An 18489-nucleotide genomic window follows, 5' to 3' on the forward strand; every position below is an offset into this window, starting at 1 on the left:
GGACAGTAACAATTGGATCCGGATTGGAATGAATAGGACGCCAGGTGGAGGTGTTTAACACAAAATGAATCTTTATTATAATCAATTAACCCATATAAACAGTAACAGAAAGAGGCAGAAACGCTGCTTTAATGATAAATCAGACAGGCCAGCCGAAGGAACGGTGGCCGCTTCAACTAGGAAGCAGCTATGCTGCTCTTAGCAATAATAGGCCAAACCAAGAAATGGAGGCCGCGTCACTTAAGAAAAACCACTGCTCAGTTGAGAGTTACTCACAAAGAGCCCCGACCGACTCCACCAGAAGCCTCTCCCACACCTGCACTGCTCTCCTCCAGCTTATATCACCTCTGGAGGGTAATTGGTGGTAAACAAGGGCAGATGAGCAGCAGGTGTGTCCTAAAGGAGAAGGCAGGGGCAGAGAGAGACAAGGGGAGGGGCAAGAAAGAAGGAGGAGGAGAGGGGGAGGACAACACCACGCCCACACACTCCCACAGCCTCACAGGATGTAACACTAATGCACAGGATCAAGCACACAAAACAAACAGCCTTCACTTTTTAAACAGAATATGACAGAATGAGAACACAGTTTGAAATGAACATCTATAAATATTTAAACATTAAAGCATCAAAACATACATAAACATAAAACAATGTTAATTAGATTATAAGAGTTTTAGACGGACCTGTTTCTTACTTGCACCTATTTTTTATCATTTGGTTGCATTTAAATGCAACTGAATGTTGACCTTTTTCCCTCCGTCTTTTTTCTCTGATCACCCACCTCACCAAGCAAGATATTCAGCGTTAACTCTAAAGACTCACTTACACTTTGCCTGCATGTACATGAGAAATACAGCATGATATAGGCACAGAGATGAGGAGAGAGAGAGAGAGACGGAGCCAAACAGCCAAAAGTTTGGAAACGCCTTCTCATTGAATGTTTTTCTTACTTTTCATGACTATTTATATTGTAGATTCTCACTGAACGCATCAAAACTTTGAGTGAACACTTTGTAGTAAACAAAAATGTGTGAAATACCTCAAAACATGTTTTATGTTTTCTTATCCTTTGATTTGATTACTGCTCAATGACGTTCATGAGGTCGTCGCCTGAAATAGTTTTCCAACAATCTCATTAGGAACCAAAGATCTGGACTCATCAAATCAATGCACAGATTTCCACGGGTCTAATGTCCATTACTTGTGTTTCTTGGCCCAAACAAATGCTTTTTGGGGACACATTCAAAGTTTTAGCAAATTTTTGGACCAACTGACCTAGACCTTCTGTAATGTAATGAAGGACTGTTATTTCTCTTGACTTAGCTGATTGGTTCTTGAATATTACAGTATAAATTCTAACCATTCTCAAATAGGGCTGTCAGCTGTGTACCAACCCAACTTCTGCATAACACAACTGATGGTCCCAGCACCATTAAGGAAATTCCACAAATGACCCCTGACAGGGCACACCTGTGATATGAAAACCATTTCAGGTGACTACATCATGGAGCTCACTGAGAGAAGGCCAAGGGTTTGCAGCTCTGTCAACAAAGCAAAGGGTGGCTACTTTTAGGAATCTAAAATATAAAACGTATTTTAAATTTTTTCTTTGCTACATAATTCCATATATATTGCTTGATATATTTGATGTCTTCAGTTTGTATCTACAATGAAGAAAGTAGTAAAAATAAAGAAATAAGAAGGTAGAAGAATATTAGTGCTGGCTTTGCACGTGCCTGAGCATGAATGTGCACGTGTACTACCCTCCAGAACTACCAGCTTTGCTCATTCATGTAATCCTTGGCTCTGTCTCCTCCTAGTGGGTGTGTTTTAAGCTGAGTTTAATTTTTTTTCTGTCATTCTGTTGATTTTCTGATGTCATTGGGCTCGTTCTCCTATTGCCTGACCCAGTTCCAGCCAAGCTTTATATTTACCTCAAGATACTTTGGTATGCAGAGAAATTTATAGTCAACTTAATGACTGCAAGATGCAGCAAATTGCGAAAATGTCTTCTTTTAGCGGTGATTACCTCCAGATAATCAGTTAGTCAAAATAATTTGATTACCTGGCTTTCCCTCTTAATTCCTATGTACGTAGTTAGAGTGTACTTCTCGAATTCTGTAAAACATTCTTTTCAAAAGGAATACAAGACGGCCTGTTTTAGATGTAAAAAAAAGCCTCATAGCAGTGAAAGTTACTATATGGTTCCCTCACCATTGCTCATAAAGACAAAAATAATTGCTTAACTGCACATTAATCTTTATTTAATATCTTTATTGACTTGAGACAACTTTTAAATTATGTATAGTCCAGTATTTACTTGACATGTCACACAACTACATTAGGAAAATAACACATATAACAAGACGTTATGATTTTTCTGGTTTGCATTAATCTATCGTCATTGTATAATCTAACAGTATGAAAACATTTCCATCACTATTTCTCACCTTTTCAATGTACTGACTATATTAACTGATATCTTTGTAACACACATCATGAATGAAGGTACAATTATTCTAACTCAAAAACTTTTAACTGGTAGTGTAAAGTGTTGGTCAGGTTCCCATTGTTCTTGGAATTTCTAATTTTGGACTCACTCATAAACCTGAATAACGGTTCATTTTTGTTTAACCCTGTCTGTGGAGTCTGCTTTGGATTATTTCTCCTGTTTACTTTGACACACATGTATCTAAGTGTCATAAGATGGAAAGGTAAGTACAGATATATCAAATTTTTACTTAAGTACAGTACTTAATTCATTTTGGAACAGAGAAAGTTCCTTTTCTGCTGGCAGTTTCTTATGCTGTAGGGTGAACTACCATTCTTCTCGAGGACGCCACAGAAGCCCTCGGTTGGGCATGTTGGGATATCCTGATATTGCATTTCTTCTCCACCCACCCACAGCCACTCACCAGCTAGGTTACACAGGCCTGTCCACACCTGCCAACAGTAAACAAAGAGAAACAAACAAAGTTACAGTAAGTACAGGTAGCCTTTTTTGCGGTCTCTCGTGCAAGTGTGTAGTCATTTGGAGTGATCAGGGAGGCCAGGTCATAGCCGTGGTTCCTGTATGAAGAGGCTGGATCTTCTGTGACCACTCCATCCAGAGACCTGCAGTGTTCTAATGCCTCCTCCCATGTTTTATTCTCCTTCACCAGAATCAGCTTTTCCTCATAACATAGGAAAGCACGTTTTTCATCACACTCCTTGCTTTCCCATTTTCCGTCTTTTTTTCTGTTCACACAGTTTTCATCCTCTTTTGGTTCTGCAAGAAGTCGAAGTACAATAGACAAAAAGACTGGGATGGATTTCAGAGATGTTTTAAAGGTCTATTTTTATCTAGATTCAGTATCAAATCATTTTACATGTACAGTGTTTATGTGTCTAACAAACCCTCGTTGCTGAAGTTGCAGCTGAAACAGTTGGTTTGGGACATCATGAAACTCATTACAGTCAACACTGTGGTAGACAACACTGCTCCACACTGTAAATCTGATCCTTTCTTACCACTCAAATTGTTGAATGCTCAAAATGTCTCAAACGGATTTCAGGTCACAATGCAAATAAGTTTGGTATAATTACCAGCAGTGGTGGAGCGGAGGGATGGCTTACTGGGCTTAATCCCGGATTGTTTTTTCAGAAGCCCGGGGTCTTTTGGAGTGTAATTTTTTCATAATTACATGCGTATGGAATCAGAACGATGCCACCTTGAAACGAAACCGAAAAAAATATTGAAACCGAAAAAAAATATTGTAACTGAAATAAATGTACTGAAAAATCTTGTATTGAAACCGAAAAAAAAAAATTGATAGTGAAAAACAATTAATTGAAACTGTAATTTTTTTGTTTTCGCTTACAATTTTTTTTTTTTCGGTTTCAATCCATTTTTCGGTTTCAATCCATTTTTTTCGGTTTCAAACCATTTTTCAGTTTCACTCTGCTGGCACTGTTTTGGTGTACGGGGGCGCGCTGGGGGGCGGGGATTCCGACCCGCATGTATTTGCATATATTATAATGCTGACCAATGACTGGAGAAAACACTGACGACGCGGCTGCGGTCACGGACAAACTCGCACGTGTCTGTTCGGGAATGGCTGATGCCGACAGGTCCAGCGTTTACATTACCGACTATTTCAAAGTGACAGCCTGAGGTGTTCTTCAGTAAATTGGACTACCGGACAAGAGGACCTGAGGCCCCACCGCATTATTTTTGGTAAGTTAAATGTGTTTGTAAACTAATCCGTAATTTAGGTCCTTAGCTAGCTACCTAAGGACCTAGCTAGCTAAAATGAGCACTCGGGGAAACTTGTTTTGTAAAGTTCGTTTAGCTAACCCGTGCAGGTGAATGAATTTACCCTGACTAAAGAAATCAAGAGAAACGCACCGGGCTGCTCAGTGACTAACCACGGTTACTGTACTTTTATTATGAGTATTATACTGTAAGAGCAACAGGCTGGACTCTGCTTCTGCTCCTGTGCAGAGCTGATTATTAAATATGTGCAAACAGCAGCATGTTTTCTGTCGCTTTCCACATGTGGAAGGACATTAACGCCAACTTTTAAATTCCCCTCATTAGTCAATAGCTATGGATTAAATAGCAAAGCCCGATACTTATGTACTGAAACCAACTACTTCCGCTTGTCAGCTTAAGTTAAAATGTTACATTTTTCCCCTGATTATTTTTTTAGCTTTTTTTTTTTTTTTTTTTTTTACTGAGTTTGTTACAAATATTCAGGTTAAAAAACTGTCCAAATTATTTTTAATGAATTATGTTCACAAAGTCACATGTGCAGTACTCTGTACAGCTTGCATCCTTTAGGACAAATAATTTGAAACATTAATATTTCTTGTTCAATACTGAGCTGATAACACCTCTGTATGTTGTGACCAGGATGCAGCAGCAGACTGAACCTCGACTGAAACCTGCTCCATCATCTCATCTTTGCAGATGTCCATTTATAAAGCATCAACAACTCAAAGGTAAACATGATATTAGAAAATGTGTTAGTAAGGCCTTTAAAACAAATAAAAAAAATAAACAGCTGTCGGCAGAACTGTAGACTGAACAACTTCAGATCCCGAGTGTGTGAGGACGGAGAAGGATCAGCTCTATTTCAGATTTGAGAGATAAACTTTATATTTCAGTTTGTGATGATTCTGTTCTCTTTGTGATTACAGGAGCTGTCCTCAGATTCGGACCTCAGCACCACCCAGTGACAGCAGACAGATCATCCTATATCTTCAATCTTTGTAGTAACTCCAAAATTAACTGAAGAAAACAGTACAAAGGTTAAAGTACCACATGTGCTGTCAGTGAAAGCTGCAGCTGTTTTATTGATAAATTTAAAGTCAAAAGGATTAATCACCCCTGTAACTGTGTCACTATACATCAGCATTAACAGTACCTCAGTTTGGTGTTTCAGAAAACTGCTGATCTCAGACCTGCACAACTTCTGTTTTAAACACTGAATGTACTCAGCTACATGAAGAGCACATGTTTTCTCTGACACAATTAAATAAAACCTGATTAAAGTCAAAGGTTGTTACTTGTATTTGAACTAAAAACTTGTGATCTGGAATTCTTTCAGTTTTTTGACAATAATGTGTTATTTATCATAAAGTAATTCAGAGTCATTCATACCAGAGTAACCAGTGAGCACAACATATATTTAACTTTCTACAGGACTTAAAGCTATTACTATAGCTTATAGCTATAGCTATTACTTAACTGCACTACTGTATAGTTCTGTGTAAATAATCATTCTGTACATATCATAATTTTTAATCCTACAACTGTTTATAACTTGCATAGTTCACATTTCTGTATAACTGTATGTCTCAGATTTCTGTATAGTTTTTCATATTTATATCCTGTTCATAGCCTGTACATAGTTTGTACTCACTACAGCCTGTACATACTTATAGTTATAGAATATTCCTAACATACTTCATACCGTGTACATTGTAACATACCATAATAGACCCATTTCTGTAATATACTTACATATCTATATTATTGCTAATATATATTGTAATATATCTATATCATGGCTAAAGCACTTCTGGATGGATGCAAACTGCATTTCATTGCCCTGTACCTGTGCATGTGCAATGACAACAAAGTTTATATTATGTAAAAGTCCAGACCCTCTGAGGATTATCTGAGTACTTCTAACATTACACAAAGCAAAGGTCTCCATCAGTGTTCATGAAATGCTGGGTTTATCCTTCTTGTGAGGGAGCTGCTGGTGAAGATCACAAGCCCTGCTTGATCCTGGCAACGAGTTTCAGTCTTCCTGGTGTTTCTGAAATGATGCCTCTCACTGTGGGTCAACAGAACTTCTGGCACAGGACAGCTGTAATGAAAGAAATTGAAGAAGTTTTGAAAAAAAAAAAATCTTGGAAATGCCCTAAATGTGAGAAGCAGATTTTGTATTTACTTTTCTTTTGCCAATCAAGATAACAAAGTATAATTTTCACCATACAATTACTAACCTTGTCATCTCCTGCACTGTCTGTTTTGGGCTCTGGGCTCCTCCTTCCCAGCGCTCATGAGACTGCTTTGATGCACTGTGGTATGAGGTGCTAACCTGTTGACAGTGTTGGGAAGGTTAATTTTAAAATGTATTCCACCAAAGATTATAGAAGTAATGTATTCTGAATACTTTACAACTACATGAATGTACTATTGCTGTGTGATTTATTACTATTACTGAAGGCTACTCGCCATACCAATACCAACTAGATGTTAAAATCTTAATATAAATGAGTAACAGTAGGTGGACATTAGGTAAAGCTGCACTTTTTGCAGCGATCTCGTGTAGAAAACTATTCCGCGCGTATATAAAACAGGTCAGCGGCTCCGAACCGTAGTAAAGGGACCTCTGGCTAATACGTGGGGTTCGTGTCGGGCTCGTAGCTGAAAACTAGCTTTACTTTGTTGTCTGGGTCAAGTTTGCTAGCGAGAGACAGAGAGAGGCGTTGAAAGGCTGCTTATTGTTTCGGAGGAAAACACGAACACTGTGTACAGTCGAGCTTACTTACAGCTGGGCTCGTCAGGCACTCTTTTTGGCTGCAGTGGTTATTATTATATTTACATGCTTCCAGCTCCCGTTTCTGCCCCGTGACAGCTCGTACTTTTCCTTTTTCTCCCTCCCTCGCTCACAGACACATAACGGGTATGGCAGTCCATTCTCCCTGCAGCACAGACTACACTGCCCATGAGGCTACATTGTTTAGGGCGATGCCTGTAACACTCTGCTATTGCCTTCATATTAAATAATTTTTGTATAATAATTTTTAGAGGCTCTTATTGCATGTTTTGTTTGGGTTTCCACCGGCGTGGAATTACCAAAAATAGAGAGACCATAGCCTAACATATGAAACAGGAAAATACCGCCATATAATCCATTTATTTCAACAAACTAACTGTATTCTCAATATCACCTATTGAACAGTAACTGTAACGGATACATTTACTCATATTTTGTATTTTAAATACGTAACGCCGGTGCATGTATTATGTTACTGCCCAACACTGCCTGTTGAGATCCTGAGATCCGCTCCTAGAACACCGACCTCCAACTCCTGAAGAGACACGAGTGTCCCTAAATTTAGCAAATATTAGCTTCAGGCTAGCTTGCTACGACGAATAGGCTAATACCAGCATTTTACCACAACTTCACCAGATGTAGCTAAAAAAACTAAACTAATGTCCAGCCCAGTGGGACAGCAAGGAAAGATGACAAAAAATGATTACTTACTTGCGGTTTGGAGGTTCAAGCTGAAATTAAAGCAGCCATTGAAAGACGGGAAGAGAGAAAGATGGCAGCTTGGTCAGCACTAGTGGCCTCTATAATATATGCAAATACATGCGGGTCGGAATCCCCGCCCCCCAGCGCGCCCCCGTACACCAAAACAGTGCCAGCAGAGTGAAACTGAAAAATGGTTTGAAACCGAAAAAAATGGATTGAAACCGAAAAATGGATTGAAACCGAAAAAAAAAAAATTGTAAGCGAAAACAAAAAAATTACAGTTTCAATTAATTGTTTTTCACTATCAATTTTTTTTTTCGGTTTCAATACAAGATTTTTCAGTACATTTATTTCAGTTACAATATTTTTTTTCGGTTTCAATATTTTTTTCGGTTTCGTTTCAAGGTGGCATCGTTCTGATTCCATACATGCCTGGCCGACAACTGTATAAAACAAAAACTACACACAATATTCGAAGCACATAGTGCACACTGTGGGAATTTACGACTGTGCGTAAATCCCCCCTAATATTGGTATGATCCGAGCTCAGACACTAAGCGACTGAGCGAGGGGGCGGGAGGAGCTGCTGCCTGCTAGTGCGCTGTTGGAGAAACGGAGACAGGCAGACAGAGGAGAGCTGAAGTTTGACCAGGTACCAAAGCAAATCATTCGTACTGTACAAATAATGTAAATATGACGGTGTGTCACGAAAGATTGATATCAAACTGATCACTTTATCTAGATTCAGCATGAAATCATTTTACAAGTACAGTGTTTATGTTTCTAACAAACCCTCGTTGCTGAAGTTGCAGCTGAAACAGTTGGTTTGGGCCATCATGAAACTCATTACAGTCAACACTGTGGTAGACAACACTGCTCCACACTGTAAATCTGATCCTTTCTCACCACTCAAATTGTTGAATGCTCAAAATGTCTCAAACGGATTTCAGGTCACAATGCAAATAAGTTTGGTATAATTACCAGTAAGTTTGATCTTGTAAGCCAGGTAATATCTAAGAAGTAAAAAACATAGTATCAGAATTTACCGCCATCCCATTGTGTGAAGATGGCTATTTCACCTCCTCTGGACCATTTCCATGCACTTCTTGCATCCTTCCGAGACAAGCCGATCCATCCAGAGTGCTGTAAAGCTTTATTCTCTTCTGCAGTTCTCACTCGGACCAAGTCAGTGTGGTGCTCCCTGCAGTATGCCAGTGCCTCTGCCCAGGTATACTCGTAAGGGTTATTATAAAACTTGATGTCCAGCAGATGTCCACACACGGGGAAAAGAATGAGCAAGAGGGCAACGTGCTTCGTCATTGTGTTTTTCACAGGAGAAAAGTGGACAAAAAGCCTGCACAGACAGGAAACAGAACAGAAATTTTATAGTGAGGAAGAGCAGCGTCTGCTGTGTCCACATAACGCTCTACTGATAAACGCTGGGAACAATAAACTCTTCATTAAACACAACTAGAGTAAATTGCACAGATATAGGTGCTTGTGTGTTTATAGAAATCAATAAAACATTTCAAATTTCAAGTGAAATGTCCTATTATTTAAAAAGAAAAGAACACAAAACAATAGAAATACTAATTTAAATGAATTGTTGTAATGACATTTACAAAATAAGAGTGCGAGTGAGATCAAACTGAATAGTGAGATAGCTTTTGTTTTTTGTTCTTCTTTGGGGGATCATACACTGTGTTCAGTGTCTGATCCCTTTGTCACGATCCTGGGTCATTTGACCCAGCGTATTGAGTTTTAGTTTATTTTGATGTTTAAAGAGCACTAACAGTGTAGACCAGTCTAAATGGATCTTTGATGACATAAATAGCATTTTGGTTGTTTCAGGTTAATTCCTCTATAAACGGCTGTTTCAAAAATGTAGATGTAATAACTCTTTAGCAATTAAGTGTCATGATCTGTCTTGGTTCCCCGTCTCGTTAGTTAGACTATGTTCAGCTGTGTTCCCACCTGTGGTCTATTCCTTCGTTTGCCTTGTGCTTTTAATGTCTGCCTCTTCCTCTGCTGGTTGTCGTGATCTCCCTGAATGCTGGGTTTTCTGCTAGTCTGTCTGTTTAGTTTAAAGTGTTTTCCCAGTTTTAGTTTATAATTAATAATTCCAGCAATAAAGCTGTGTTTTGAGTTTAGTTTGGATTTTGGGTCCATTCCTGCCTGCCTAACACAGCTGTTATGACACCAAGTACTTTCAGACACTACAGTGACTGTGGTCCAGTTTATACAGGAATACTTCTTTAATGAGCTGCCTTTTTTTAATTTTTTTTTTTAATCTATACTTGTTCCTATATCTATGTGACAGTGTAATTAATCATGGCTTTCAATCACTGACATGAAAACAGGAGTTAAACCAATTCAGTTCTCTTTCAGTTGAGCTGTGTTTATTGTCACTTTGCTCAGTACATATTTTGTCAGCTATAAATCTTACTATTTGCTGTCAGTCAGTGTAAAACATTACAACAAAATCAAAATCAGACAAAGACGTAATGTGTTAACCTAAGTCTCAGATGGTTGTTTTAGTGAAATTGCTCTAAAATGACTAAAGAAAAATTAGAGAATGAGTTGTACATGCATACATGCTAGTCTCAGGAAGTTAAACTGCTTTTAATATACAGTTTCAGCAGATTAAAACTGAAATCAGCCCAACTGATAAAGTCCACAACTTACGTGGCGATCACACTGTTTTCTCTTCATCTCTTTATAAATATTAGTCTCTGTCATTCATTCATGGGACCTGTTTGTACAGCAGCACTTACCTTGGTAGACGTTAGGGAAGCTTTGAAATTCACTCCGGTTATGATCCCTCTATATCAAGTCTGAAAAGACACCAGTGGTGATTCAGAGGTTCATGCAAAACCTCCCACCTATTTCCAACTAAATTGATCGATAGCTCTGGCGTGGCATCCCACAAGCCATTTAAATCAAAACCAAAGCAGCATCATTCAAATTCACTGTTTCTGGATATTTACTTTATTTTGTCCCTTCATAGAATGTTCAGGGATCATGTAGTGTAAACCACCACACCCTACTAACAAAAAGCTGTCAAAGGTGGGGATTTTTGTGTTTGAGTGATGTTGAAATCGCTAGAAAGATGACAGAAATGACTTAGAGAGACTTAGAAACTTAGACAGTTTTACTGTTATTGTGCAGTTTCAGAGAAATTGCACAGAGAAATTGGGTGGCAGGACCACAAGGTGCAAAAGTAAAGAAGGGAAAACAATATACAATGAGGGGAAAAAAATAAATAAAAAGCAATATATATGTATACATATATGTGTGAGGGAACTATATACATGGTTGTGACAAACATTGTGGGGCTGTATACAAGGGCAGTTATATAATATAATAAATAAAATAAAATAAGGGTGGAGTGGCGATGGTCATTTAGGGTGGGGATGGTGATTCCAATGAGAAAAAAATATTGCACAACATATGCCTTAAAACATTTTTTTTTAAAAACTTTTGTTTTTTGTGTTTTAATATTTCTGTTTACATAATAATAATATATGCACAACAATTGCTTAATCTTTAAATACTGTTACGGATTCAAATATTGGGGATGGATACAAGAGGAAAAACCACAATAACAACACTGGTCCGGCCGGGTTGAGTCAAACGATGATTTTAATGATCACACGCGTGGGAGATGGACACCGTACGCAGACAGCATCAGATCTCAAAATGGTGGAGCATTGATCAAACTCTTATAGCCTCTAGTGGCCCCACCTAATCATAAAAGCCTAAACATTCACATTCTTTCTCTCACACAGTGCTTAAGCTACAACCTTGGCTCCCTGTTTATCTGCTCCTGCTGAGATGGGGCAGAAAACTCCAGTATGTTCTGTTCTCTTCTAATCAGACAAATAAGGCGATGACTTTCTGCAAACAGTATTTCTCATAACTCAGCAGTATAATGCATCATAAAACAATATCATTCATTCACAATAAACCAGCAGTCTAATGTAATGCAACTCAGCTTAACAAATGCAATAGTTATCACCTTCTTCTAATTCAGGAGAATAATGCAAACTAAAACTACATAATAATTCACAATCTTTAATTAAGGGTCTAACATGGCATAAAATAATATTATAATCTGACACTCCCCCTTTTGTGCTCTTTAGAATAAAGAGCACACCTACACCCTGTAGTCCAATGCGGCCGGGTTCATTTCTTCTTACGCCTGAGGCCCTTTGTCCCCCTGTTGGGCGAACCATATGTGAGATGACCTCTGTGTTTGCGCAGTCCAGGTGCAAGAAGAACTATTATTCCAACAGTAGCAGGTACAGATGACACTCCCCAGTTCTCCCACAGCTTTATTTTGGTGCTACCTTATACCCTTCACACGTACTCAGACTAGAACCTCTGTCCGAGGAGCTTTTAGCCTTTATTTTATTGCTGCAGTCACCAGTGTCTTCCAGTTGGGTGATCCACTGCTCTTCTTTCTTCAACCTCAGGGGTTAGACAACCCTTCAGTCGTTGCACAGATCAGGGGATTATTCTGCCCCGATGTCAAACAACAATCTGTGTATCCTCGGGTCCTGTGTATCCCGTGTATTCCCCAGAAAAAGGAACAGGAACGTGTCCCCCTTTTGCCCAAGAGCCTCTCGAACCTCGTTGGTCTGGTGTTCCTGGATCTCCGCCAACCCATTCATGGTTATTGCTGTGTTTATGGGATCCATCCTTTTGAGGTGACTTATCAGAGCCCAAAATGCCATGACACTTGGACCCAGTTGGTGTCTCGGCAGTCACTGAGTCTGCCTCTGCTGCGAAGGATCCTCGTATATCTGTGACCTTGTCTGGTGTCTGTTCCTTTCTCTGTAAGAGACAGAAAACCAAAACACCTCTCTGCCTAGCTCTAATAATCTACTGTTGTTATCTACTGACCTTCTGGTGATTCAGAATTGTTTTAGAATATTCAGAATGTCCCAGGGACTTATTCTAATCATATCCTATGTGTGTGTAAGCGTGTTTGCATTTAGCCCTCTGCACTCAAAGTCAATACCTGCAATATATCAGTCCGGACCATCACGCCGGACGAAGCTTATGACCTTCAAAAGACCAAGTGCCAACTCATTATAAGCACATTTGCAAGGTGTGTAAGAAATTATTAAAACCACTCATGTGTTTCCTTCCGCCTACTGTCCCACGGTTTCCTCTCCAGTGTGGTACTCAGCTTCTCGTGAACACAGGCATTTTATCTTCTAAACCCTATTCAGTTATTTCAATGATTATTGCTTAAACATGGGAAAATGATTTATGCTTCTCACTGGTTCTCTAAAAAAAAAAAAGGTCCGGAGACCTCTTGGGTCACTATTGGCTTAAGCTTTACCATACCTAAGTTATTAAAACACAAATGAAGTCATAAAAATGTTCATATAACCCTTGTTTGATGTTAAAACCCAACTTCCCCCCCTTTTTTGACACATTCCAATGTGTCAAATCAACGGAGCTAGAAAATTAAAAGAAAAGGTTAGTGACCTCATCTCTCAGAAAGTATCAGACTTTCTCCTATCCAGTGTCGTAGCTCCAGTAGGCTCCGCCCGGAGCCAAGAAAAGCATGATATGTGTGTCGTGTAAGCGCATGTGGCCTTCTATGCTCAAAGTCACTCCAGTCCATAGATCAGCCAGACATCGCACTGACTGTAGCTCTTAACCCTTATTAACTCGAGCACAACTCTATAATGAGCAACAAACTGCAATATGTATAAAAATGATCCTGGTTACACCTGCAATGAAAGATCATACGACTATCCTGACACCTGTAAATAGAAGATTAACCTGAGGTTATAACAATCACCGGAACACAAATGTTAATATAATGTCAAAAGCTTCAATAAATCATTAATGCAATGCTTGTTATATGATTCTGATGCAATAATAATGCTGATGCTAAAATAACAGTAAAACACCCCCTTTTATCCCGTTTACAAACTTCACAAATAAACGTTTATCCATGCCTCTTTTGAATTTTATTTCCCCCTGTTTTTCCCCTACTGACCACAGCAGGGGAAACTTTGTTTTGATTCAGCCATGAATCCAGCTCACCTGATTCATCACTGAGCCCCATCGCCACTGGCGTCTGACAGGGTGGCGCTGCATATTCTTCCTTTAATGTCTCTATTTTCAATCTGTTAATTAGAGTGCTTAAACATGAAGTAGACTACGTCCACAACAAGTCAATACAGCTGTAAATGTGGCCAATTATCAATCTATAACCAAGCAATAATGAAAAATAGCTTTTATTTTATGCATGTTTTTAGTCAACCACTCACCCAGAGGATCTTCAATCCCAGAAAATTCCTTCTCCTCATTTAATAAGTCTGTCCTCCTTCCATGCCCTGGTAACTGGTCCATCAAGAGCCATATCATCTCGAAATATACATACAACCAGCCAACCCACACCTTGGTCACACCAACCCTTTTCCGTCCTGAAGATGTCCAATGCCATCTTAGTCTGGACCAGGGTTTTAATAGATTTGCAATTTTCGTTAGTTTTTATTTTTATTTAGCTTCGACTTCAGATTTTCAATTTTATGTCAGTCGTAATTAGTTTTTACCAATTGTTTGCTAGTTCAGTCTAGTTTTTATTTTTTTTTTTGAAAATCCTTAGTTTCAGTTATAGTTTTAGTTGTGTTTGCAATAATTAAGTGTAACAAAATCCCAGTTTCATCATATCAGTCATGCTCTTCTGCTTATCCTTGGGTATTGAGACTATTAACTCCTGCAGCACCGGGTGTTTGCAATTTTGGTTCAAGTGAATTGATAATCTTTTTGTAGGCAATTGACTCACACAGTTATGTAGATGTCCCAGTCCTGCTGTCTCGGGATGCATCACACTGCCTTGCATGGGGTTAGCTTCTGTTTTCTGGGGATGAGGGTTGAGTGGGGGGAGCTCTCTGAGGAGGGGGAGTGTGCTCCCCCTTACCTTTTCAAGGTAAGCTAGGTTAGCCTTCTTGTGTGAGCTTCTCAAGTGCACTTTAAGGTTTATGGGATTTTTTCCCTTTAGAACTGTCCCTCATAATTTGTCTCTTTTCACTACAAGACACTTGCTTTATACTAAACACAGTCATATTTAAAGTAATTCCAAATTGGACTCTGGCGCTTTCTCCCGACTTTTCCTGACATGATTCTGCGCGTGGACGGAGCAGCAACACAGACGACTCGACTAACGTACTGGTCACCTGCTGGCCTAATGAGACGGCAAGAAAAAATCTGGAAACTAAACTTCATTTTCACCCATGACTATTGTAGGACACGCACACATCAATGAAAACTAAACACAGTTAATTTTCCTTTTTTTGTTCTTATTTTTATTTCTGTTAATGAAAATATTTTTTTTCTTTTCACTTCTAGTTTTCGATATTTCGTTTACATGTACTCTATTTGGACAGGGATTTATCAGTGTCAAATGGGATTTTTTTTTTTTTTTAATGTGTGTCTGTTAATGCAAATCAATTTATTTATTTATCTTTCTGAAAGACAGATGTTAAAGGGGCTCTAACAAATCCACTTCATTGCGTGCTCATAGATTTTTTCTTGTCAGGGTCGCTCACCCAATGTGCTTTATTTAAGCTTATTAATTCTGTCACGCTTATTAGTGGCTCATGATTGCTTAAGCCCTATGTCTGAACTTGACTACAGAGGCAGAGCATCACTCCATCCTTTCAGGGTGAAGGACTCCACTTTCTTTGTGTCAAGGCAGCTCATAATTATCTTAATAGCTTTACCTAATCAAGTTATGGCTTACCATCACTTGTGTTATAAGTGTGAAGTGTCCTAAATTCATTCAAATTTTGTTTCCAATTCACTTGCAGCAGTTTAGACCGAATTATTAACGATAATAACCTTGCTCTGGACTGTCAAAGGTGACTTTAACGCTGACTGTTCCGACAATTAATTTTATAACATTTCCTTGTCAGATTAGCCAATCTCTGCACACTTGAATAAACATAATCAACATGGTCAATATTTTCCTGCGTGTTATTTCACCATGTTATCGATTCCAACTCTCCATCCGCATGTGGTTTGGCACATTATATTTATCTAAAACTCCACTCCGTCTCTAAATGTTTTGAAGAATTTTTCAAGCCGGGGGTCAAATTTTGAGAATTTGACCATAAGTGAAAGTTATGGTGTTATCACCCCCTTTTTGGGGCTTACCTTTCCCAGTTTTGATGATATTCCTCCCTATTCCTTGCAAGTACCCCCTTTTGGTGGCGAGAAACTGTTGGTGTGGTCAAGCGGGTGCTGTAAAAACAAAAGCTCAGGACAGAACAGTCACCAGTCATGTACTCACATACAAAATTAGCATATATTTGATTTCATATTGAACCTCTGAGTGTAATGGTACATTTTAATTTGAATTTCTCAAAGCTAAACACAATAATTTTTCCTTGTTTATTTTTCTCTTGTTCTTGTGCAGCACCACCTCTCAGCACATGCCCCTGTCGGTTATATCTGTACTTTTCTGAATTATTGACTATTTCAATGAAAGGACCTAAAAGATGGGGACCAGTGTTTATCCTTACATATCTCCATTTTGAATGTGACAAGCCTATCATTCCCCTGTTATTCACAGACCTCAATAGAGTGTTTTTTTTGGCTTTTTTCTTTTCTTTTTTCCTCTATAAAAGTTAATTGACTTTTTACAGTGGGCTGCTATGGTTAATAATAACATGTTCAGTCATGAGTGAAATCAAACCTTTTCTTCACTTTAGCATTTTCCAACAATATAATGTGATACATTAATCGAAACACAGCTACTAAAACACAATTTTCTTAATGCAAACCTCAGTAACTCAAAATTAGCAACCAAAGGGTTAAGTTCACGCTCATGTGAAGACACAGCCTCCCCCTTTAGTCTCTGTCATCCTTCTGTTCTTGTAAAAACAAATCAAAGCAAGACAAAACATCCACCTTTTTTTTTAATAGGCTGGGTGAATTGTTTGTGGACATTTACTAATCCTAAAGTCGGTACCGTTTTTGTCTCAGTATCAAATCAGTTAAAACTTTTAGTCGTCAGTCCATCACAGTCCATCACAGTCCAGCCACATGCATACTTTCACACACATTCATACCAGAAGTTGCTGATAATGGAGTCTCACGCGCAAGCTATTCGAGCCTCCCTCACCAGCAAGATGACGTCATCATTTTAAAGGAAAACAGTTCCTTGTTTTTTGACTGGATTGACTCGCTGCAATCCTTTTAGGCCCAGGACTTCTCATGTGATCAGTGTCCCATATAAGTGAATTTCTCCCAAGCCCATTATAATCATGGAGAAAAACACTTTGCGACTGTCGTCAGTAAGAATATTTTATAGCGCTTTAAAGTTCAATCTCTCAGGCCTGGATTAAAGAGCTGATTTGTTAAATCAGGAACTCACAAAATACCAAAATATCACCACCGGTGGATCACACCTCTCAGATGTTCTTATTTCAGTGCACTGTAACAAAAGCAAAAACAAACGTAACCAATAAAATACTCATATAATAACAAATACTGGGGCCCATTGCAAACATGTCCAAGCATAAAACCATCTTTCTCTCTCTTAGAGAAAGAAAACAATCCAAACCTCACTGATGAAATCAACCTAGTGTTAAGCAAAACCCAAAAATCAACCAAAACTTCACCAGAAAGTTTTTCTCCCTCCTGGGACAATTATTGTGTAGGAATACAGGGACCGTAACTCCTTTTTGCCCTGACAAAAGCATGTTGGATTTACTTGATTTAACAGTGGACACTGGTTGCACACAAATGTTTTGCTTTGGCAGAAACTTAAACAACTGAGTTAAATCAACACAACCTATTCGTATTCAGTAAACCTGTGCATTTCGTGTTCATAAAACACGATTGAAACATGTTCAGATGGAGTAAGTTGAGCTCCTGGAATATTTTAATCCTTCACACTTCTGTCAGTTTATTTCAACACTATTCAATAACTTTTATTCAAATTCTACTTGGTCACTTAAATACCACATGTTGTCTTCATATTGCATGCGGCTCAACAAAGTCTAGATCCTGGTTACCATAAAATTAAATGGGTCTACAACAACTACCATCCTCCTATCTTTCTCCTGGTTGCACCAGGGCTGGGAAATAACCCTAAAGTGATAGGTTATCAGGCAGGGTACACCCCGGACCGCTGACCAGTCTATCAGATAGAAACAAACAGCCATTCACACTCACATTCATGGATAATTTAGAATCATCAATTAACCTAGCTCTAATAGCTGCATGACTTTTCACTGTGGCAGGAAACCAGAATACCCAGAGAGAAACCACTGCAAACTAGCCAGACTGTGGACCTGCACCCAAGACCTTCTTACTGTGGAGCAACAGCACCAACCAGCATGCCAACAATGTAGGAAATACAGGAAAGCTCTGATTTCCTGTATTTGATGCAGAATTCTTTTGTTCTTGCCCTTGACAGGTTAATTCACAATAAATAGCAATAGCATGCATGTGGTGTGTGTGTCGTTGTCTGCCTCTTATAACTCCAGTGATTTTCCTGTAGTTTGAAATCTTGTGCGGTGTTGTGGATTCCGTGAGTTCAGCAGCTAACCACTCTTATTAGATCGTATCGTGTCATCTCAATGAGAACAAATTGAGTTGTTGGATTTTTTTATTTTTTTTTCAGTGTGTTCCTCCTTCAATTAAGTCTCAATCACAAAAAATGTGGCGCTCTGAAATAAAACTCACACCGTTAATTCAT

The 18489-nt window shown here is 38.8% G+C and overlaps 1 protein-coding gene across 2 annotated transcripts; it reads right to left on the reverse strand.

The window, feature by feature from the left end:
* Positions 1–2754: 2754 nt before the first annotated feature.
* LOC146361600 (macrophage mannose receptor 1-like) lies at positions 2755–9077 on the reverse strand. Of its 2 annotated transcripts, none has more exons than XM_084921958.1 (3): positions 8807–9077; positions 2986–3268; positions 2755–2947 (listed from the first exon to the last, which is right to left on the reverse strand). In XM_084921958.1, the coding sequence occupies exons 1-3, from the start codon at positions 9075–9077 to the stop codon at positions 2755–2757; spliced, it is 747 nt and encodes a 248-aa protein (XP_084778084.1). The 2 variants fall into 2 exon arrangements, with proteins under 2 accessions (XP_084778084.1, XP_084778083.1); XM_084921957.1 differs by having other exon boundaries at positions 8804–9077.
* Between the last annotated feature and the right edge of the window lie 9412 nt (positions 9078–18489).

This window comes from Perissodus microlepis, chromosome 23 (assembly GCF_051167445.1).
Source record: "Perissodus microlepis isolate ML-2025 ecotype Zambia chromosome 23, ASM5116744v1, whole genome shotgun sequence".
In the NCBI taxonomy this organism is placed as follows: domain Eukaryota; kingdom Metazoa; phylum Chordata; class Actinopteri; order Cichliformes; family Cichlidae; genus Perissodus; species Perissodus microlepis.